This window comes from Leuciscus leuciscus, assembly GCF_965113295.1.
Source record: "Leuciscus leuciscus genome assembly, chromosome: 14".
Lineage (NCBI taxonomy): Eukaryota > Metazoa > Chordata > Actinopteri > Cypriniformes > Leuciscidae > Leuciscus > Leuciscus leuciscus.
Window position 1 is genome coordinate 120,455 of NC_138738.1, and position 24,198 is coordinate 144,652.

Below are 24,198 nucleotides of genomic sequence, written 5' to 3' on the forward strand. Positions count from 1 at the left end.
TCTGTACTTACTGACACGGAAGGGTTAGATCTATCTGTACTTACTGACACGGAAAGGTTAGATCTATCTGTACTTACAGACACAGAAGGGTTAGATCTATCTGTACTTACTGACACGGAAGGGTTAGATCTATCTGTACTTACAGACACGGAAGGGTTAGATCTATCTGTACTTACTGACACGGAAGGGTTAGATCTATCTGTACTTACTGACACGGAAGGGTTAGATCTATCTGTACTTACTGACACAGAAGGGTTAGATCTATCTGTACTTACAGACACAGAAGGGTTAGATCTATCTGTACTTACTGACACAGAAGGGTTAGATCTATCTGTACTTACAGACACAGAAGGGTTAGATCTATCTGTACTTACTGACACAGAAGGGTTAGATCTATCTTTACTTACAGACACAGAAGGGTTAGATCTCTCTGTACTTACAGACACAGAAGGGTTAGATCTATCTGTACTTACAGACACAGAGTTAGATCTATCTGTACTTACTCACACATAAGGGTTAGATCTATCTGTACTTACAGACACAGAAGGGTTAGATATAGCTGTACTTACAGACACAGAAGGGTTAGATCTATCTGTACTTACAGACACAGAAGGGTTAGATCTATCTGTACTTACTGACACAGAAGGGTTAGATCTATCTGTACTTACAGACACAGAAGAGTTAGATCTATCTGTACTTACAGACACAGAAGGGTTAGATCTCCTATCTGTACTTACAGACACAGAAGAGTTAGATCTATCTGTACTTACTGACACAGAAGGGTTAGATCTATCTGTACTTACAGACACAGAAGGCTTAGATCTCCTATCTGTACTTACTGACACAGAAGGGTTAGATCTATCTGTACTTACAGACACAGAAGGGTTAGATCTCCTATCTGTACTTACAGACACAGAAGAGTTAGATCTATCTGTACTTACTGACACAGAAGAGTTAGATCTATCTGTACTTACTGACACAGAAGGGTTAGATCTCCTATCTGTACTTACTGACACAGAAGAGTTAGATCTATCTGTACTTACTGACACAGAAGAGTTAGATCTATCTGTACTTACTGACACAGAAGGGTTAGATCTCCTATCTGTACTTACTGACACAGAAGAGTTAGATCTATCTGTACTTACTGACACAGAAGAGTTAGATCTATCTGTACTTACTGACACAGAAGAGTTAGATCTATCTGTACTTACTGACACAGAAGAGTTAGATCTATCTGTACTTACAGACACAGAAGGGTTAAATCTATCTGTACTTACTGACACAGAAGGGTTAGATCTCTCTGTACTTACTGACACAGAAGAGTTAGATCTATCTGTACTTACTGACACAGAAGAGTTAGATCTATCTGTACTTACAGACACAGAAGGGTTAAATCTATCTGTACTTACTGACACAGAAGAGTTAGATCTATCTGTACTTACTGACACAGAAGAGTTAGATCTATCTGTACTTACAGACACAGAAGGGTTAAATCTATCTGTACTTACTGACACAGAAGAGTTAGATCTATCTGTACTTACTGACACAGAAGAGTTAGATCTATCTGTACTTACAGACACAGAAGGGTTAAATCTATCTGTACTTACTGACACAGAAGGGTTAGATCTATCTGTACTTACAGACACAGAAGAGTTAGATCTATCTGTACTTACTGACACAGAAGGGTTAGATCTCCTATCTGTACTTACTGACACAGAAGGGTTAGATCTCCTATCTGTACTTACTGACACAGAAGAGTTAGATCTATCTGTACTTACTGACACAGAAGAGTTAGATCTATCTGTACTTACTGACACAGAAGAGTTAGATCTATCTGTACTTACAGACACAGAAGGGTTAAATCTATCTGTACTTACTGACACAGAAGAGTTAGATCTATCTGTACTTACTGACACAGAAGAGTTAGATCTATCTGTACTTACAGACACAGAAGGGTTAAATCTATCTGTACTTACTGACACAGAAGGGTTAGATCTATCTGTACTTACAGACACAGAAGAGTTAGATCTATCTGTACTTACTGACACAGAAGGGTTAGATCTCCTATCTGTACTTACTGACACAGAAGGGTTAGATCTCCTATCTGTACTTACTGACACAGAAGAGTTAGATCTATCTGTACTTACTGACACAGAAGAGTTAGATCTATCTGTACTTACTGACACAGAAGGGTTAGATCTCCTATCTGTACTTACTGACACAGAAGAGTTAGATCTATCTGTACTTACTGACACAGAAGAGTTAGATCTATCTGTACTTACTGACACAGAAGGGTTAGATCTCCTATCTGTACTTACTGACACAGAAGAGTTAGATCTATCTGTACTTACTGACACAGAAGAGTTAGATCTATCTGTACTTACTGACACAGAAGAGTTAGATCTATCTGTACTTACTGACACAGAAGGGTTAGATCTCCTATCTGTACTTACTGACACTGAAGAGTTAGATCTATCTGTACTTACTGACACAGAAGGGTTAAATCTATCTGTACTTACTGACACAGAAGGGTTAGATCTATCTGTACTTACAGACACAGAAGAGTTAGATCTCCTATCTGTACTTACTGACACAGAAGAGTTAGATCTATCTGTACTTACTGACACAGAAGGGTTAAATCTATCTGTACTTACTCACACAGAAGGGTTAGATCTATCTGTACTTACAGACACAGAAGGGTTAGATCTATCTGTACTTACTGACACAGAAGGGTTAGATCTATCTGTAGTTACTGACGTCTTTGCTCATTGTTTGGACGGACCGAAGATGTTTGTCGACTATCACTTCTGATTCACTCATAGCTTTTCAGTTTCCTCCATTGACCATCAGGTTGACTGGAAATTCTGTGTGTAAAAAAAAATTAAAAGATGTTTAGCCTTTTGTAATGCACTAAAATCATATGCATGTCATAACCCTGATGTTCATTCGGCCGTTTTACGTTGTAAATACTAACATGTCTTGTTGTTTCATGTGAATACTAACATTGAACTCTCTGCTAAGCCTAACTATCACCCTCCCTTTTGTTCTGAACTGTACTGATTGCCAAAAAGCAAACACACTCGGGCTCATCCCTCACGGATGCGGAGACACAGCGGATCTGAGATGAAGCTACACCTGTCCTTCTAAAAATAGGCGCTCGCATATAAACAGAATTCCCTGATGAACGTCTGCGATGAGGCCTAATTAGATGAACATCAAAGCAGTTTACAGGGGTTGTCTAGTCCTTGGAAATGTACCAAAAATAGAAGTTTGTGAAGGATTTGCAGCCCTGGGGAAATTGCCTGTTATTTTTCTCCTTGTCTGGATGAAGCCAGAGTCAGTGCTTCTGCTCTTGGGTTACAAAGGAATCAAGGATGATGAGCTGGTAAATATCATGCCAATGATCGCTGGTAAAAATGACCAGATATTTAACTGAGATTGAACACCCGCTCAGCTCAGGGTGTTGTGTTGAAGGAGAATGTCAGTCTGTGTCTCCTTGCATACTGAAGACTTCCATCCCTCCCTCCCTCCCTCTATCTCTCTCCATCCCTCTCTCTCTCTCTCTCTCTCCCTCCATCCCTCTCTGTCTCTCTCTCTCTCTCTCTCTCCCTCCCTCCATCTCTCTCCATCCCTCTCTCTCTCTCTCTATCTCTCTCCATCCCTCTCTCTCTCCCTCTCTCTCTCTCTCTCTCCCTCTCTCTCTCAGGGGTTATTTATAGCCGGGTCTTGCTGTGTTGGGCTGCTGTGAAGAAGTGAAAAGCCTTTTCATGTTCTCTGTAATTACCATCTGCGGCTTTACTCCTAATTTACACTATTATTTACCACACTGCCTCTCAGCTGCCATCACTGGACCACTTTACTTGTAGTCTTCACTCGTAACGTCTGACTTTAAAGGCCTCCGTACTTTAAAAACCTACGCGATTGGCTCACTTTTTCAGAAGAACAGTTTAATAAACAATGACCGGTTTAAGTTTAACGAACACCAACAACTGTGTGTTTTCAGGTAAAAGCTAACATATCTGAAAACTTTTTCTCCACTGGTTGAACATCTACTGAAAATGTGAAAAATTTATGATTTATGTGTTGCTTGTAAAACATGCATTTCCTCCATGTGACGGTGAAAATAGATTGTTTTGCCACTGAATCATGTTCTGTTTCTGTTGTTTTGTCTCAGACTCTCAGATGGATCAGACTGTGGAGACTTTGAAGCCGTCAGCGTTCGACCACATTCCCACAGGTAAGACAACCCATGTCTAACCGTGATATATTTTTGTTTGTATGTATATTTTTGCAAAACTGGAGGAGCTGTGAGTACGTATCTGGACGATTGTGACACACAGATCATTCAAACGTGTTGTGACTTTATCTGTTGTGTCTGTTGGATTGTTTGGTGATCTCAGCACTTTTAATGCTGTGTTTGGAAGAGACGTACAATAGCTCATTTCATCCCAGCATAACGCCTTGATTTAACACACTGAATTATAGATGAGGTCTTACAGCGACGGTGACAGATGAGCATTAGCGTTTCAAAACCGCAGCATGGAAATTACATTAACACCTAAACGAGTTCTGTTTTGTTGCGTCTTCCTGTGTTTGTGTTCAGTCTTCATGTAGATTCCCGTTCCAAATAAAGCGTAGCACTAGATCGTGTCGATCACGTTTTGAAGATGCTTCTCTGCGAGTGTTAGTGTTGGACATGTTGTTATCATGTCTGCTAATACATCATGATGGAGATGATGGTGGATTGATGCATTTTTAGGATAAACAACCTAAGCTCTTTGTTCTGCATCGGTGACCAAACAAATGTGCTGTGCCTCTCAGTTTGTGATGTGTGTGAAGCGTGGCGTGGGCTGGAGAACGAGCGTCGGGTTGTGTAGGACTCTGACTAACGCTGTTCGCCTCTGATGAATGAAGCACATGCCTCTTCTGTGTGTGTTTGTGTGGTGATCCTACTCAGTCACAACAGTACGTTTGTGCAATTTGCAGTGCAACTAAGGATGCCAAAAAAAGCAGTGATGGCTAAAGAAGTTCGTCTATGAAGGATTATGTGTATTTTCAGTCATCTTTAGTCAGATGCATGTAAATTGTGACTGTGCCCCAGATGCAATCAACTCTATCTGTGACTGTGAAGGTGTGAACAGAATGGCACAAACTGATGGGTGTGAATGACAAAGAAACAACATTGCTGTGTCCGTTGTATGTAGCACTTTAGTCTTTATGTATAAAGTTCTGTAACTTTGGGTTAAGATTCTTTGAAGGCCGACATGCTAACATCGCTGCTGGAGAACTGCGCTACACTACTACCTTCAATAAACTCTTTCCCCACAAGACCTCTGGTCAAGCTTACTTAGTTTATGTATTAGAGAAATCTAATAGATTGCGAGCCATTGCGAGCCACCCTAACGGCCACTCGGCCAAATACTGCAAAATCTAACCCAGTCTGTAGAACATGTCTCTCTCTCTCTTTACCCTGTCCTGCAGAAATGATCGTGTGTCTTTAAACGTTGGCTCTAATGGCTCGTTAATGTTGTGACTCGCTCAACAGTTCAGATACTTGTTTAGATCCCTCGTCTTCACAGATCTCCTGACACACACCACACCGGGCGTTTCACACAACATCCACCAGCTCTAACGAGCAGAGACCAGACCACCAGGAACACACACATCTAAACCACTGCGCTGCTGCTGCTTCGTGGGAATAAAATAGACCAGGAATATGAAGCGGTGGAGCTCATCACTAGAAGAGAGACTTAGATGAGGCATCAGTGTTGAGCCATTAGGTTGATAAACATACTTTGAGCACATTTGATGATGCAAGGGATTGTTTCGCAACATGACCATCAAAGTCATGGAAAGCCGAAAGGTCTAAATGTCCTAATGATGTCTGTTTGAGTGTCAGGGCAATCATCCTTTCACATCAGTTTTGTCCCATGAAGTACATGATTATGTAACACATAAGATGCTGATCATTTGATCTCTGAGAATCTGTGAAATGGTCTTGAACTGGATGTGACGTGTCACTCATCTCCCTGTCCCGACTCAGAGCTGAGAATGAGCCATGAGGTGATGAAGCACTGGCTGTTCAGGGCGTGTGAGGATCACTGTGTCAGCGCTGATGGCCGTCGCTCTGAGATGTCTGATGTGTTTTATCTGGTGTGAGAGGAGTTGCTGTGGTCGGTCCGAGGCTTGACGTGATCGAAGTGTTTGAGAGCTCATCAAAGCTGTCTGGACTCTCTGCTCTTGGAAGCAAGTTTGTCTACCAGCTCCAAAACCTGTTAGTGAATTACTGAATGCAGGAATGCACATACGCAACTAGAACTCAACATGCTAGTATCAGTGTTTACTCACGTAAGGAGAGATGTTTCATTGGCAGGGTTAGGGTTATGCTTAGGGTCTTTCATCACAATGATAAGTGAAATGAGCTAAAGATTCTTAGTTTTCTTTTTGTGCTCGTCTGTAAAGTCCGTCTTTAGTCTCTGATTTCTGATGGTTGATAAGCAATAGCTAGAGGTTGTAATGTGTGTTCTGTGAATGTGGCATTAAAATCAAACTTACATTTCAGATTGCATGTCTGCTGGTTTAACATTTAAACACAAAAGTGGAGGGGGTTAGGGTTAAGCACAAGTGTGTGTGTGTGTGTGTGTGTGTGTGAGTGAGAGAGAGAGAGAGAGAGAGAGAGAGAGAGAGAGAGAGAGAGAGAGAGAGAGAGAGAGAGTGTGTGTGTGTGTGTGTGTGTGTGTGTGTGTGTGTGTGTGTTTGTTTTTATCACATGGTGGGGTCCTCACCATGTTAGCACACTCACAAAGTGGGGACCAAAAACATGGTGGGGACCAGTTCCCCGGTCCCCACAATGTTTTGCTTGTAATAGTCTCAGGGGGCGTTGCTGATATGCCTAGTGCAGTTTTTTTCTAAATCCCCATCATGAGCATATACCTGATCTCCGTGTGTAAGTGTGTATCGCAGCGCTGCTCTTTAGCGCTCCTGTAGTATGTTCGCGGAACTGCACCCGTAAGCACACTTGTGACGTAAGACGCACATTTCACCAACTGCTCATGCGCAAAACAATCGCTTAATCAAACGACGACGAGATCACGGTTATTGGTTTCAATCAACAGTATTAATCCATTTTACAGGTAATTAGACAATTTTTTTATGTTATATTCGATAATTAAATAAAAACACATCACAAGTTCGAATAATTTAGAAAGATTGTTGAATTACATGACCTAATGGAGTTTTCTAATGAGGTGTAATTGATGTTATTCGTTGACTGTGGCGAATATACTATTGATAAACTTTAGAATATACATGTCGAATTGCATGTCCATAAATAATTTAAATTATTTAACGTTACTTGTTGACTGCGCGTGGTGTAGTGTGTGGTAATTTGCCAAACGGCGGGAGATTTAAGCGAGCGGAGCGGAGCGGCCTTCGTGAATCCCCGGGGTGACGCTGAGACGAGCCTGGCTTCTTCATCAACATGAGACGGAGGAGAATTAGACCAGCAAAAGATGCCGAGGACCATGTCATCAATGCCACTGATAAGACCGACGCACTGGAGGCTAGATACATAAATGATCATAAAGGTAGGTTTGTACAGAGTTTATAAATGTGAGTTGACTGTAAAGATTTGGTTTTATTATCGTACTACGGAGCTCAGCCCATGACGCGGGAAAAATGTATATAATGGCGGCCATGAATTAGAACCTATTTTTTTACAGTCTATGATTAGAACACATTCCCAATTAATGTTGATTAAACTAACACCAAGCAACAGATTAGTAAATCGTGGTTATGAATAAACGAGTTGTCGAATGAATTCTCTTATATTATCATTCTGTATAGCCCGCATTAATGAGTACGGCTCCTTATTGTAACTATCTTAACTATGGTAAGTTATGTGTGGTAAATTCACAATTAACGTTACTTACCACAGATTCTTAACTATGATATTTTATGTCAAATGACCCAATACTTTTGTAACTATGGTTATCTTCAAAAGTATGGGCTCTGGGGTCATTTAAAACCTATAAATATGAGGGATATTTTAAAATTGTGATTTATTTTTTGTTTAAAAAAATCTGATTACTTATAATTATTTACTCATTTACAAATTATTAATTTTTTAAAAACATTTTAGCAGTTTTGCATTAAATTGTCTGCAGTAGTTCTCTATAAATGTATTTGAAAAAGCCATTAGTCTTGAAGGTGTTCTTAGAGATTTATTGTCAAAAGGTGTTGAAACCCTGGTTAAACTATTACATAAGTTATTTATAATGGGCTAACCATCAGTGTATTATTAAATGTCTAGAAGGGATTGTATTAACACATTTTATTTGTTTACCCTTTTTTTCAGGTCGTGGAGTGTTTGCATTGGCTCCTTTTAATAAAGGAGATTTTGTTCTTGAATATAGGGGGGAAATTATTGCTTTAATCGAATCTGAACGCAGAAGAGAGGTCAATCAAAATACTGTGTTTATGTTTGACTTCATCTGGCAAAACAAGAAGTGGTGGTAGGTTTTAAAAATAGTTAAATAATTTTTAAATTTACATAAAAAAAAAAAATCTTTGTGATTATGTCCTAATTTGTTTGTTGTTATGGGCTGGGTTTCCCAATAACGTTGTCTCTTAGCGCACTATGAAGACTCTTAAGGTATACAGTGTTTCCCCTAGGTTTACAGCTTTGGGGGTGGGGAAAATTGACACAGACAAAAACACTTAAGAGTCATGGTGTTCATTTGTTTCTTTTAATGGCAGCAGTGAATAGCCTATATTAACTGAACAATTATTTGAACTGTACATTAAACTAAACATTGGGACATTTATATTTATTAGAGATGCACCGATTATATTTTTCTTGGCCGATTCCGATTTCCGATTTTTCATTGAGTTTGACCTGCCGATACCGATTTTAACCGATTCCGATTTCATTTTTTCTAACCACTTTACAGCACACACAAATATTTATTTTCTATCTTTTCTTTAATAGAACATTTTGCATAGAACATAAAACATTTTTTGAACAGATAATCGCTATAAAATGGAACTATATAAATTACTCCTGGTGTGGGAAATTAAGTTAACTAAAATTAAACTAAAAGAAAGCTTATACTGTATATTCTGACTAGTTTACAATTTTTATTTTTTATAAAACACCATATAGTACTTTTACCCAAACTGAATACTAAAAACAAGTTTAAATGGGTAAATTTTCTATAAATGTTATTTTCTGACATAACCTATTCCAGTTCTTGTTAAAACACACTAGACATGCAAATTCTGTGCATTTTGGGCACTTTTTGTGTGAAATAATACTTATTTTGGCCATCAAAAGTGTGCTTTCACTTTAATTGAGCGTGAGCAGCAGCAAAAATAGACTCGGCGCCGAAACCCTTCACTGCTGCTCACGCGACGCTCCTGCTCGCGGTGTGAATGCACTCATTGATTAACATGCACGCCGAAAAAGCTACTCCGGCTGCTACTCGCAGTAGAGCGAGTGTTGCCATCTTCAGTTCCCTGTGAGCGTTTAAAAAACGCAAATATTTTTGTCTGGTTTTCATCTGGTTGATGCGACATATTTCCCACTGCGCACGCTCTGTCCGCTAGTGCTCATCTGTATGTGTCGCAAGTGTTTGTGTGTGAGTGTGTGCGCGTGCGCACTCATTGGGATAATTGTAAACGCGCAAACACAGCCATCGTGGAAATAAGATAAATAACATATTACTTAAGGGCTATTTAGTTTGTTTAATAAATTAACAAATTGCAATCTGGCGCTATAAAGAAAATCAAATCAAATTTACTTGACCTCCAAGGGGGGCGGGGCAAGCCGTTAGTAGGGTGGGGCGCCCCCCTTATATAATGGTAGGGGAAACACTGGTATAACTTAACTGAAGGTATACCATTTCTAGGCGTGTTCCCTGAACCATACCTTAAAGCAGTGGTTCTCAAACCTGTCCTGGAGGACCACTAACACTGCAGGTTTTCGTTGTCTCCCTAATCAAACACACCTGATTCAACTCATCAGCTCATTATCACATGGGTTAATGAGCTGATGAGTTGAATCAGGTGTGTTTGATTAGGGAGACAACGAAAACCTGCAGTGTTGGTGGTCCTCCAGGACAGGTTTGAGAACCACTGCCTTAAAGGGATAGTTTGGCCAAAAAAGATATTTAACCCATGATTGACTCACCCTCAAGCAGTTCGAGATGCACATGTCAATCTTTTTTGATTGATGGCGTTATGACGTAGCGTAGGAAGCGCCGTGACGTAGAACGAACGTAGAGTTTTGTTTTGCTCTGCTGTCTGGCTGCGCTGTCACGTTCGTTCTGCGTCATGACGCTTCCTACGCTACGTCATACGCCAGCATCCATCTCCGTGAACGCTCGTCGACCGCTACCGGAAGCCAGTTATTTTCGTTTATAAAGTTTTAAATATGTATATTTTTATGACAAAACCGCACGGATTACCCTCAGAAGGCCTTCGTTTATCCCCCTGGAGCCGGATGGATTACTTTTCTAAAGCATGCATGCACATTTTGTAGGGGTGCAACGGATCAAAAAACTCACGGTTCGGATCGTTTCTCGGATCAGAGTCACGGATCGGATCATTTTTCGGATCAGCAAAATTTTATTTTATTTCTTTATTAACACTTTTAAATTGTTAAATTAAAATATATAAAATCAACTTAAAGTGCACAAGGCATAATATCTTCTTTTTAACATAATTAATGAAAAACAACTTAAAGTGCAACATAAAAAGGCATCTCCTTCCTTTAAACATGGACCAATGCTTTATGTGTTTCCACTGTCATATAGGGCTGTCAAAATTGCTCAAAAATGACGTTCGAATATTCCCTCTAAAAAACACATATTCGAATTATTCGAACATCTGGTTGCGCATTTTGTCAATGACGTGCATTAGGCCTATGTCAATAACAGGACAAATTAATACAAAGAGACATAACTACTTGTGTAGTTCATTTAAGTTTAAACATATTTGACAACGTATTACCTTGCTCGCTCGCACTCGCAGGCACTCTTTCTCTCTCTCTCTCTCGCCGTCACCCATGCTGCGTTCACACCAAACGCGAATAGAGCGTCTGGCGCGAGTGATTTCAATGTGAAGTCAATGTAAAGACGCGTTTATGCACGTCTGGAGGTTTTGCGGCGCGAATGAGGCGTCACGCTCTCTGCGGTTCATAACGCTCGCCATGACCACGCTGTGTGTGGACTGAACATGCGCACAACTTTTTTTTCATCAATCAATCCGCGGATCACGTGAGTGCCGAACCGAAGATATTGATCCGAACGGATCACGGATCAATGATGATCCGTTGCACCACTAACATTTTGGGACTTGAAGGAGTGGACCCCATAGCTTCACATTATAACCACTGAAAGATCTAAGACATTTTCTAAAATAACTGAAAATGTGTTCGTCTGAAAAAAGATTGACACGTGCATCTCGAACGGCTTGAGGGTGAGTAAATCATGGGTTAAAAATCATTTTTGGCCGAACTATCCCTTTAAGAAGTTGCTTAAGATATTCCTTCTTACGTGTGACGTTACCCGGTGCTGTCCGTGGCGATGCTGCTGAATTGGTTGATATCGATGGCTCGAAAATCAGTTATTCTCTCATGTTTATGTGAGAAAGCGGTGTTCTTTATAAAAGAAGCACTTCAGAAATAGTTGAAATTGCATTTATTAGGACTCATGGGATATTATAAAAAATAATCCAAACTATAATAGCCTATAATAACCTAGCCTACATATTTTAAATTGTATCATATATTGCTGCCATAATAACCATTTAAATTTGTATGTGCTTTCTTCTTTCACATTTTTGTTCGCTGAGGTGGAGCTGCGATGAAATATTGTTTTTTACTTTCCAGCATTTCAGTAATAAGTGTACATTTTACGTACGGTGCTCGGTAGTGATCAAAAAGGATTTAAACAGTGAATTTTTAATCTCTTCTTGTAAACTCAAGAGATGTGGATTCAGACGGCAATTAAATTCCCACACGACCAGTTTGTCAAAAAACAGTAAGTACAAATTTGGCCAGGGATTTTTACGCGGGTTGGGTGAGAAAAAACATTGATGATATGGATTCGGACGGCACTAAAATCACAGACTCACCCCTGTAAATGTTTAAAATACCGGACGAGCCCATGAGAAACAATATTAGCGTCCGAATAGGACTTAACTGACAGTAGCCTATGCTTTCACTGGCCTTTAAAAGTGTCTTTAATTAAATTAATAATATTGTATAATAATATAATTAAAAATCTAACAACAATCAGTGTAATGACAATGTTATTCTTTGCATGAAAACACTTGAATTAGCCTAATTGAACACTGTCTGGGTGTATTAAAACTTCAGAATTATATTCATATAGACCTGCAACAGTGATAAGGTGAAGCTAAGAGTGGTCCAGACCAACCTTCCGAATGCATGACTTACAGAAGGTATACTTAACTAAGTACGTTTCGGGAAATACATATTAACGATAAGGTACAGCTTAAAGGGGCTATATGCAACTTTTTCCCCAAAATAAACGTAACAATAGCCTTTTTATTTTACCATTTATGACTCAAACATCTCCTGATGAGCATACTGACACCTTGTCCGCTCACAGTGGGAGCACCTATACTGCCGTGCAAAGGCAAAAGACCGTAACCTCGTTTTTGGTCGAAAATGAGTTATTTATATTTTTGGCACATTCAAGACCTTCTTTATCATGTGAATAAGTATCTAGAATCAATTCGGGGTTTTTTTCGAGAAAATAATGATTTGTCTTAACAGTAACTTCCAAAAGCCCACGGAAACCAAGGCAGAACACCGTAACATCAGTTACCGCTCTTTGGCTTTGTTTTGGAACGTTAAAATTGAGTTACGGTGCTCTGCCTTTGTTTAGCCGCGCGTCAATATGAAGTTACTGTGCCGGTGTTCAATCAAATAATGCTACCTACCAGATTGTACGGTTATCTGCCTTTGTTTTAATGTCCATTAAAATTTAAATTACGGTGTAGCCTGTGTACTTTGTACAGCTGCCATCAGTCCCTCTAACTTCTGATGTCCTCAGAGCGGTCAGAACATTTAGTATGGTCTGAACCCGCTCCATCGACAAACGTGCGATATCGATCGCGAAGGATTATGCAGAGTTGACAGAAAAACGTTACACATTGCCGTATCAGATGAATACAACCAAGAATTAAAGCTTGGCAAACTAGCTGGCAAAGTGCCAAAAACTTCGCCTTCAGCCCCGCCCTAAACGCGGTCGAGTCAACACTGGACTAATATATCTATGGAGGTATTTTGTCATGTCAAATGTATTAATAATGCCATCAGAATGCAACCAAAGCCCAGGATAGCAATAAGTAGATGGCTATAAATAATTGTAAATCATACAAAATAAATGCCATGATCACTAGATTTTATACAGGTGTGTACATAATGATTTCGTTAATGGTGATCATCAGCAACTAAATATTGATAATGTGGAAGTTACTACTGCCTTTTGCCTTGGCATGACTTCTCACTTTTTGCTGACAATACAAAGGCAGAGTACAGTAACTTTAAAATGTATATATCATTTTTTTATGTATATAATTTCCATTACTAAAACATCTATTTGCCAGATTTCCAGTGTCCTACCTATAATTAATTTGGCGGGACAACTAAAAATCTTTAAAGTAATTTTTCTCAGTTCCACACTCTAGCGACTTAAGGTCTTTTGCCTTTGTAGGGCAGTATAAGCCTGTATCCTATTTTTCCTATTTTCTGTCGGGTCGGATTTTTCGCGCGCTGTCTGCGGATGTGACGTCAAGCGCATTCATGTTAAACGTTTCAGATCACTCTGCCACCACCGCTAGTCAGCAAACAAACTTAGTTTCTCAAACAATATATGTATTTGACTGTTCTTACCTCTGTAAACATAATGTTGACTTCTTTGCAGTGGATGACTTGTGAAGTGTGCACGTACGAGAGCGAGCAGAAAGGAAGAGCAGTTCTGTTTTTTGGCCACAGGTGTCAGTCGCGGGTTTAAATTTCAGAAAATCGCATATAGCCTCTTTAAGGTGTAACTTAAGAATGACATAGCGTTAAGAAGGTTTCGGGAAACCCAGCCACGGTTTGTTAGGCTAAACCTTAATATAAATTCAATGTGTTTTTTTTTTTTTTTTTTTCTCCTCCCAAGCATTGATGCAACTCATGAGAACACCACTCTTGGCCGGCTTGTGAATGATGACTGCAGGAACCCAAATTGCATAATGAAAAAGGTTATTGTCGAGGGAAAGCCACATTTGTGCCTTTTTGCAGCAAAAGACATCATTCCTGGAGAAGAAATCTCATATGACTATGGAGGAAGTGACTGGCCTTGGAGAAAGGTTTGGCAAAATTTGTCTACTTTTCTCATTTTTACAGTTATGGGTGTGTATGTCTGTCTATCCATCTATCTCTCTATCAGTAGGGCTGTGCTAAAATATCGATAGAGCTAACTATCGCAGTGCTTTTTTTTTCACAATAGATTATCGATATTCCAACCTTTTTACAATACAGATTGTTTGAAAAGCTGCTTTACAGTGACAACAGGAAAATAATGCAACCAAGTTTGTTTCGGCTGTACAGCAGCTCTAGAAGAAAATAGCGTCATAGTCCATCCTAAGTTAGTTCACTACTTAGTTCATAATTTATTAATTTAGGTTGGAAAAAGCATTAGTAATTAATTTAGTTGATTTATATATACAGCCGCTGCTGCTCTTGAGAAAACAGTGATGTCATCGCCTAGCTCAGTTCAGTTCTCATATAATGCTGTCAGTGCAGGAGATCAATAATATTGTTGAATATTAACTCATTTTTTTAACTCTTTTATTATAGGCTACATGCACGGATGATGAAGACATGATGACAATAAAGAACTGCTCTGGGGATTCTGTTACAACTGCTGGCATTTCACGACGTACAGTTGAGGTACATATATTTAATATCTATGTCTATCCATCTCTCTCTCTATCAGTCTGACTGTCTATCCATCTCTCTATCAGTCTGACTGTCTATCCATCTCTCTATCAGTCTGACTATCCATCTCTCTCTGTCAGTCAGTCTATCCATCTCTCTATCAGTCTGACTGTCTATCCATCTCTCTCTATCAGTCTGACTATCCATCTCTCTATCAGTCTGACTGTCTATCCATCTCTCTCTATCAGTCAGTCTATCCATCTCTCTATCAGTCTGACTGTCTATCCATCTCTCTCTATCAGTCTGACTATCCATCTCTCTCCATCAGTCTGACTATCCATCTCTCTCTATCAGTCAGTCTGACTATCCATCTCTCTCTATCAGTCTGACTATCCATCTCTCTCTATCAGTCTGACTGTCTATCCATCTCTCTCTCTATCAGTCTGACTATCCATCTCTCTCTATCAGTCTGACTGTCTATCCATCTCTCTCTATCAGTCTGTCTGTCTATCCATCTCTCTCTATCAGTCAGTCTATCCATCTCTCTCTATCAGTCAGTCTATCCATCTCTCTATCAGTCTGACTGTCTATCCATCTCTCTATCAGTCTGACTATCCATCTCTCTCCATCAGTCTGACTATCCATCTCTCTCTATCAGTCAGTCTGTCTATCCATCTCTCTCTATCAGTCTGACTATCCATCTCTCTCTATCAGTCTGTCTGTCTATCCATCTCTCTCTATCAGTCTGACTATCCATCTCTCTCTATCAGTCTGACTATCCATCTCTCTCTATCAGTCTGACTGTCTATCCATCTCTCTCTATCAGTCAGTCTATCCATCTCTCTATCAGTCTGACTGTCTGTCTGTCTATCCATCTCTCTCTATCAGTCTGACTGTCTATCCATCTCTCTCTATCAGTCTGTCTGTCTATCCATCTCTCTCTATCAGTCAGTCTATCCATCTCTCTCTATCAGTCTATCTGTCTATCCATCTCTCTATCAGTCTGACTGTCTATCCATCTCTCTATCAGTCTGACTGTTTATCCATCTCTCTATCTGTCTGTCTGTCTATCCATCTCTCTCTCTATCAGTCTGACTGTCTATCCATCTCTCTATCTGTCTGTCAGTCTATCCATCTCTCTCTCTATCAGTCTGACTGTCTATCCATCTCTCTCTATCAGTCTGTCTGTCTATCCATCTCTCTCTATCAGTCAGTCTATCCATCTCTCTCTATCAGTCAGTCTATCCATCTCTCTCTATCAGTCAGTCTATCCATCTCTCTATCAGTCTATCTGTCTATCCATCTCTCTATCAGTCTGACTGTCTATCCATCTCTCTATCTGTCTGTCTGTCTATCCATCTCTCTCTCTATCAGTCTGACTGTCTATCCATCTCTCTATCAGTCTGTCTGTCTATCAGTCTATCTGTCTATCCATCTCTCTATCTGTCTGTCTGTCTATCCATCTCTCTATCAGTCTGACTGTCTATCCATCTCTCTATCAGTCTGACTGTCTATCCATCTCTCTATCAGTCTGACTGTCTATCCATCTCTCTCTATCAGTCTGACTATCCATCTCTCTCTATCAGTCTGTCTGTCTATCCATCTCTCTATCTGTCTGTCTATCCATCTCTCTCTCTATCAGTCTGACTGTCTATCCATCTCTCTCTCTATCAGTCTGACTGTCTATCCATCTCTATCAGTCTGTCTGTCTGTCTGTCTATCCATCTCTCTCTATCAGTCTGTCTATCCATCTCTCTATCAGTCTATCTGTCTATCCATCTCTCTATCAGTCTGACTGTCTATCCATCTCTCTATCTGTCTGTCTATCCATCTCTCTATCAGTCTGACTGTCTATCCATCTCTCTATCAGTCTGTCTGTCTGTCTGTCTGTCTATCCATCTCTCTCTATCAGTCTGTCTGTCTATCCATCTCTCTATCAGTCTTTCTGTCTATCCATCTCTCTATCTGTCTGTCTATCCATCTCTCTATCAGTCTTTCTGTCTATCCATCTCTCTCTCTCTATCAGTCTGACTGTCTATCCATCTCTCTATCAGTCTGACTGTCTATCCATCTCTCTATCTGTCTGTCTGTCTATCCATCTCTCTCTATCAGTCTGACTATCCATCTCTCTATCAGTCTGTCTGTCTGTCTATCCATCTCTCTCTCTATCAGTCTGACTATCCATCTCTCTATCAGTCTGACTGTCTATCCATCTCTCTCTATCAGTCTGAATGTCTATCCATCTCTCGCTATCAGTCTGACTGTCTATCCATCTCTCTCTATCAGTCTGACTGTCTATCCATCTCTCTCTATCAGTCTGACTGTCTATCCATCTCTCTCTATCAGTCTGACTGTCTTTCCATCTCTCTATCTGTCTGTCTGTCTGTCTATCCATCTCTCTATCTGTCTGTCTATCCATCTCTCTCTCTGTCTGTCTATCCATCTCTCTCTATCAGTCTGACTGTCTATCCATCTCTCTCTATCAGTCTGACTGTCTATCCATCTCTCTCTATCAGTCTGACTGTCTATCCATCTCTCTCTATCAGTCTGACTGTCTTTCCATCTCTCTATCTGTCTGTCTGTCTATCCATCTCTCTATCTGTCTGTCTGTCTATCCATCTCTCTCTATCAGTCTGACTGTATCCATCTCTCTATCTGTTTGTCCATCTATTATATGTGGTCTTGACTCTTACACACTGTTTCTAGTGTAATGTACTTTGTGGGGACCTGTATTGTCTCAAGAATGCCATATAAACCCCTCTGTGATTAAATACACACACTTCCTACAGGTTTAGCGTAATGGGGACCTTGTCTGATGAGTATCAATTATAACTCATTTTTTTAACTCTTTTATTATAGGCTACATGCACGGATGATGAAGACATGATGACAATAAAGAACTGCTCTGGGGATTCTGTTACAACTGCTGGCATTTCACGACGTACAGTTGAGGTACATATATTTAATATCTATGTCTATCCATCTCTCTATCAGTCTGACTGTCTATCCATCTCTCTATCAGTCTGACTGTCTATCCATCTCTCTCTCTATCAGTCTGACTGTCTATCCATCTCTCTATCAGTCTGACTATCCATCTCTCTCTATCAGTCTGACTATCCATCTCTCTCTATCAGTCTGACTGTCTATCCATCTCTCTCTATCAGTCTGACTGTCTATCCATATCTCTCTATCAGTCAGTCTATCCATCTCTCTATCAGTCTGACTGTCTACCCATATCTCTCTATCAGTCAGTCTATCCATCTCTCTATCAGTCTGACTGTCTATCCATCTATATCAGTCTGTCTGTCTGTCTGTCTGTCTATCCATCTCTCTATCAGTCTGACTATCCATCTCTCTCTATCAGTCTGACTGTCTATCCATCTCTCTCTATCAGTCTGTCTGTCTATCCATCTCTCTATAAGTCTGACTGTCTATCCATCTCTCTCTATCAGTCTGACTATCCATCTCTCTCTATCAGTCTGTCTGTCTATCCATCTCTCTATCAGTCTGACTGTCTATCCATCTCTCTCTATCAGTCTGACTGTCTATCCATCTCTCTATCTGTCTGTCTATCCATCTCTCTCTATCAGTCTGACTGTCTATCTATCTCTCTCTATCAGTCTGACTGTCTATCCATCTCTCTATCTGTTTTTCTATCTATTATATGTGGTCTTGACTCTTACACACTGTTTCTAGTGTAATGTACTTTGTGGGGACCTGTATTGTCTCAGGAATGCCATATAAACCCCTCTGTGATTAAATACACACACGTCCTACAGGTTTAGCGTAATGGGGACCTTGTCTGATGAGTATCAATTATAACTCATTTTTTTAACTCTTTTATTATAGGCTACATGCACGGATGATGAAGACATGATGACAATAAAGAACTGCTCTGGGGATTCTGTTACAACTGCTGGCATTTCACGACGTACAGTTGAGGTACATATATTTAATATCTATGTCTATCCATCTCTCTCTCTATCAGTCTGACTGTCTATCCATCTCTCTCTCTATCAGTCTGACTGTCTATCCATCTCTCTATCAGTCTGACTGTCTATCCATCTCTCTATCTGTCTGTCTGTCTATCCATCTCTCTCTGTCTGTCTGTTTATCCATCTCTCTATCAGTCTGACTGTCTATCCATCTCTCTCTATCAGTCTGACTGTCTATCCATCTCTCTCTATCAGTCTGACTGTCTATCCATCTCTCTATCTGTCTGTCTGTCTATCCATCTCTCTCTATCAGTCTGACTATCCATCTCTCTATCAGTCTGTCTGTCTGTCTATCCATCTCTCTCTCTATCAGTCTGACTATCCATCTCTCTATCAGTCTGACTGTCTATCCATCTCTCTCTATCAGTCTGAATGTCTATCCATCTCTCGCTATCAGTCTGACTGTCTATCCATCTCTCTCTATCAGTCAGTCTATCCATCTCTCTATCTGTCTGTCTGTCTGTCTATCCATCTCTCTCTATCAGTCTGACTGTCTATCCATCTCTCTCTATCAGTCAGTCTATCCATCTCTCTATCTGTCTGTCTGTCTATCCATCTCTCTCTATCAGTCTGACTGTCTATCCATCTCTCTATCTGTTTGTCCATCTATTATATGTGGTCTTGACTCTTACACACTGTTTCTAGTGTAATGTACTTTGTGGGGACCTGTATTGTCTCAGGAATGCCATATAAACCCCTCTGTGATTAAATACACACACTTCCTACAGGTTTAGCGTAATGGGGACCTTGTCTGATGAGTATCAATTATAACTCATTTTTTTAACTCTTTTATTATAGGCTACATGCACGGATGAAGACGACATGATGACAATAAAGAACTGCTCTGGGGATTCTGTTACAACTGCTGGCATTTCACGACGTACAGTTGAGGTACATATATTTAATATCTATGTCTATCCATCTCTCTCTCTATCAGTCTGACTGTCTATCCATCTCTCTCTCTATCAGTCTGACTGTCTATCCATCTCTCTATCAGTCTGACTGTCTATCCATCTCTCTATCAGTCTGACTGTCTATCCATCTCTCTCTATCAGTCAGTCTATCCATCTCTCTATCAGTCAGTCTATCCATCTCTCTCTCTCTATCAGTCTGACTGTCTATCCATCTCTCTATCAGTCTGTCTGTCTGTCTATCCATCTCTCTCTATCAGTGTGACTGTCTATCCATCTCTCTCTCTATCAGTGTGACTGTCTATCCATCTCTCTCTATCAGTCTGACTATCCATCTCTCTATCAGTCTGTCTGTCTATCCATCTCTCTCTATCAGTCTGTCTGTCTATCCATCTCTCTCTATCAGTCTGACTGTCTATCCATCTCTCTCTATCAGTCAGTCTATCCATCTCTCTATCTGTCTGTCTGTCTGTCTATCCATCTCTCTCTATCAGTCTGACTGTCTATCCATCTCTCTCTATCAGTCAGTCTATCCATCTCTCTATCTGTCTGTCTGTCTATCCATCTCTCTATCTGTCTGTCTGTCTATCCATCTCTCTCTATCAGTCTGACTGTCTATCCATCTCTCTATCTGTCTGTCTGTCTATCCATCTCTCTCTATCAGTCTGACTGTCTATCCATCTCTCTATCTGTTTGTCCATCTATTATATGTGGTCTTGACTCTTACACACTGTTTCTAGTGTAATGTACTTTGTGGGGACCTGTATTGTCTCAGGAATGCCATATAAACCCCTCTGTGATTAAATACACACACTTCCTACAGGTTTAGCGTAATGGGGACCTTGTCTGATGAGTATCAATTATAACTCATTTTTTTAACTCTTTTATTATAGGCTACATGCACGGATGATGAAGACATGATGACAATAAAGAACTGCTCTGGGGATTCTGTTACAACTGCTGGCATTTCACGACGTACAGTTGAGGTACATATATTTAATATCTATGTCTATCCATCTCTCTCTCTATCAGTCTGACTATCCATCTCTCTATCAGTCTGACTGTCTATCCATCTCTCTCTATCAGTCTGACTGTCTATCCATCTCTCTATCAGTCTGACTGTCTATCCATCTCTCTATCTGTCTGTCTGTCTATCCATCTCTCTCTATCAGTCTGACTATCCATCTCTCTATCAGTCTGTCTGTCTGTCTATCCATCTCTCTCTCTATCAGTCTGACTATCCATCTCTCTATCAGTCTGACTGTCTATCCATCTCTCTCTATCAGTCTGAATGTCTATCCATCTCTCGCTATCAGTCTGACTGTCTATCCATCTCTCTCTATCAGTCTGACTGTCTATCCATCTCTCTCTATCAGTCTGACTGTCTTTCCATCTCTCTATCTGTCTGTCTGTCTATCCATCTCTCGCTATCAGTCTGACTGTCTATCCATCTCTCTCTATCAGTCTGACTGTCTATCCATCTCTCTCTATCAGTCTGACTGTCTATCCATCTCTCTCTATCAGTCTGACTGTCTTTCCATCTCTCTATCTGTCTGTCTGTCTATCCATCTCTCTATCTGTCTGTCTATCCATCTCTCTCTATCAGTCTGACTGTCTATCCATCTCTCTCTATCAGTCTGTCTGTCTATCCATCTCTCTCTATCAGTCTGACTGTATCCATCTCTCTATCTGTTTGTCCATCTATTATATGTGGTCTTGACTCTTACACACTGTTTCTAGTGTAATGTACTTTGTGGGGACCTGTATTGTCTCAAGAATGCCATATAAACCCCTCTGTGATTAAATACACACACTTCCTACAGGTTTAGCGTAATGGGGACCTTGTCTGATGAGTATCAATTATAACTCATTTTTTTAACTCTTTTATTATAGGCTACATGCACGGATGATGAAGACATGATGACAATAAAGAACTGCTCTGGGGATTCTGTTACAACTGCTGGCATTTCACGACGTACAGTTGAGGTACATATATTTAATATCTATGTCTATCCATCTCTCTCTCTATCAGTCTGACTGTCTATCCATCTCTCTCTCTATCAGTCTGACTGTCTATCCATCTCTCTATCAGTCTGACTGTCTATCCATCTCTCTATCAGTCTGACTGTCTATCCATCTCTCTCTATCAGTCAGTCTATCCATCTCTCTATCAGTCAGTCTATCCATCTCTCTCTCTCTATCAGTCTGACTGTCTATCCATCTCTCTATCAGTCTGTCTGTCTGTCTATCCATCTCTCTCTATCAGTCTGACTGTCTATCCATCTCTCTCTCTATCAGTGTGACTGTCTATCCATCTCTCTCTATCAGTCTGACTATCCATCTCTCTATCAGTCTGTCTGTCTATCCATCTCTCTCTATCAGTCTGTCTGTCTATCCATCTCTCTCTATCAGTCTGACTGTCTATCCATCTCTCTCTATCTGTCTGTCTGTCTGTCTGTCTGTCTGTCTATCCATCTCTCTCTATCAGTCTGACTGTCTATCCATCTCTCTCTATCAGTCAGTCTATCCATCTCTCTATCTGTCTGTCTGTCTATCCATCTCTCTCTATCAGTCTGACTGTCTATCCATCTCTCTATCTGTTTGTCCATCTATTATATGTGGTCTTGACTCTTACACACTGTTTCTAGTGTAATGTACTTTGTGGGGACCTGTATTGTCTCAGGAATGCCATATAAACCCCTCTGTGATTAAATACACACACTTCCTACAGGTTTAGCGTAATGGGGACCTTGTCTGATGAGTATCAATTATAACTCATTTTTTTAACTCTTTTATTATAGGCTACATGCACGGATGATGAAGACATGATGACAATAAAGAACTGCTCTGGGGATTCTGTTACAACTGCTGGCATTTCACGACGTACAGTTGAGGTACATATATTTAATATCTATGTCTATCCATCTCTCTCTCTATCAGTCTGACTATCCATCTCTCTATCAGTCTGACTGTCTATCCATCTCTCTCTCTATCAGTCTGACTGTCTATCCATCTCTCTATCTGTCTGTCTGTCTGTTTGTCTATCCATCTCTCTATCAGTCTGACTATCCATCTCTCTCTATCAGTCTGACTGTCTATCCATCTCTCTCTATCAGTCTGACTGTCTATCCATCTCTCTATCAGTCTGACTGTCTATCCATCTCTCTCTATCAGTCTGACTATCCATCTCTCTCTATCAGTCTGACTGTCTATCCATCTCTCTATCAGTCTGACTGTCTATCCATCTCTCTCTATCAGTCTGACTATCCATCTCTCTCCATCAGTCTGACTGTCTATCCATCTCTCTCCATCAGTCTGTCTATCCATCTCTCTCTATCAGTCTGACTGTCTATCCATCTCTCTATCAGTCTGACTATCCATCTCTCTCCATCAGTCTGACTGTCTATCCATCTCTCTCCATCAGTCTGACTATCCATCTCTCTATCAGTCTATCTGTCTATCCATCTCTCTCTCTATCAGTCTGACTGTCTATCCATCTCTCTCTATCAGTCTGACTGTCTATCCATCTCTCTCTATCAGTCTGACTGTCTATCCATCTCTCTCTATCAGTGTGACTGTCTATCCATCTCTCTCTATCAGTCTGACTGTCTATCCATCTCTCTATCTGTCTGTCTGTCTATCCATCTCTCTCTATCAGTGTGACTGTCTATCCATCTCTCTATCTGTCTGTCTATCCATCTCTCTCTATCAGTCTGACTGTCTATCCATCTCTCTATCTGTCTATCTGTCTATCCATCTCTCTATCAGTCTGTCTGTCTATCCATCTCTCTCTCTATCAGTCTGACTGTCTATCCATCTCTCTCTATCAGTCTGACTGTCTATCCATCTCTCTCTATCAGTGTGACTGTCTATCCATCTCTCTCTATCAGTCTGACTGTCTATCCATCTCTCTATCTGTCTGTCTATCCATCTCTCTCTATCAGTCTGACTGTCTATCCATCTCTCTATCTGTCTATCTGTCTATCCATCTCTCTATCAGTCTGTCTGTCTATCCATCTCTCTCTCTCAGTCTGACTGTCTATCCATCTCTCTCTATCAGTCTGACTGTCTATCCATCTCTCTATCTGTCTGTCTATCCATCTCTCTCTATCAGTCTGACTGTCTATCCATCTCTCTCTATCAGTCTGACTGTCTATCCATCTCTCTCTATCAGTCTGACTGTCTATCCATCTCTCTATCTGTTTTTCTATCTATTATATGTGGTCTTGACTCTTACACACTGTTTCTAGTGTAATGTACTTTGTGGGGACCTGTATTGTCTCAGGAATGCCATATAAACCCCTCTGTGATTAAATACACACACTTCCTTCAGGTT

The 24,198-nt window shown here is 40.3% G+C and overlaps 1 protein-coding gene across 8 annotated transcripts in view; it reads left to right on the top strand.

Annotated features, from left to right (window-relative positions):
• The window catches only part of LOC309513905 (histone deacetylase 4-like), an 80,860-nt gene that overhangs the window by 12,459 nt on the left and 44,203 nt on the right, over nt 1-24,198 (top strand). For all 8 annotated transcript variants that reach the window (XR_014211557.1, XM_082189994.1, XM_082190000.1 and 5 more), the window contains exon 3: nt 4,175-4,237. Coding sequence is in view for 7 of the 8 variants with exons in the window: in XM_082189994.1 (XP_082046120.1) it covers nt 4,175-4,237 (63 nt within the window). In the remaining variant the exon portion in view is untranslated. The remainder of the gene's footprint in view (nt 1-4,174; nt 4,238-24,198) is intronic.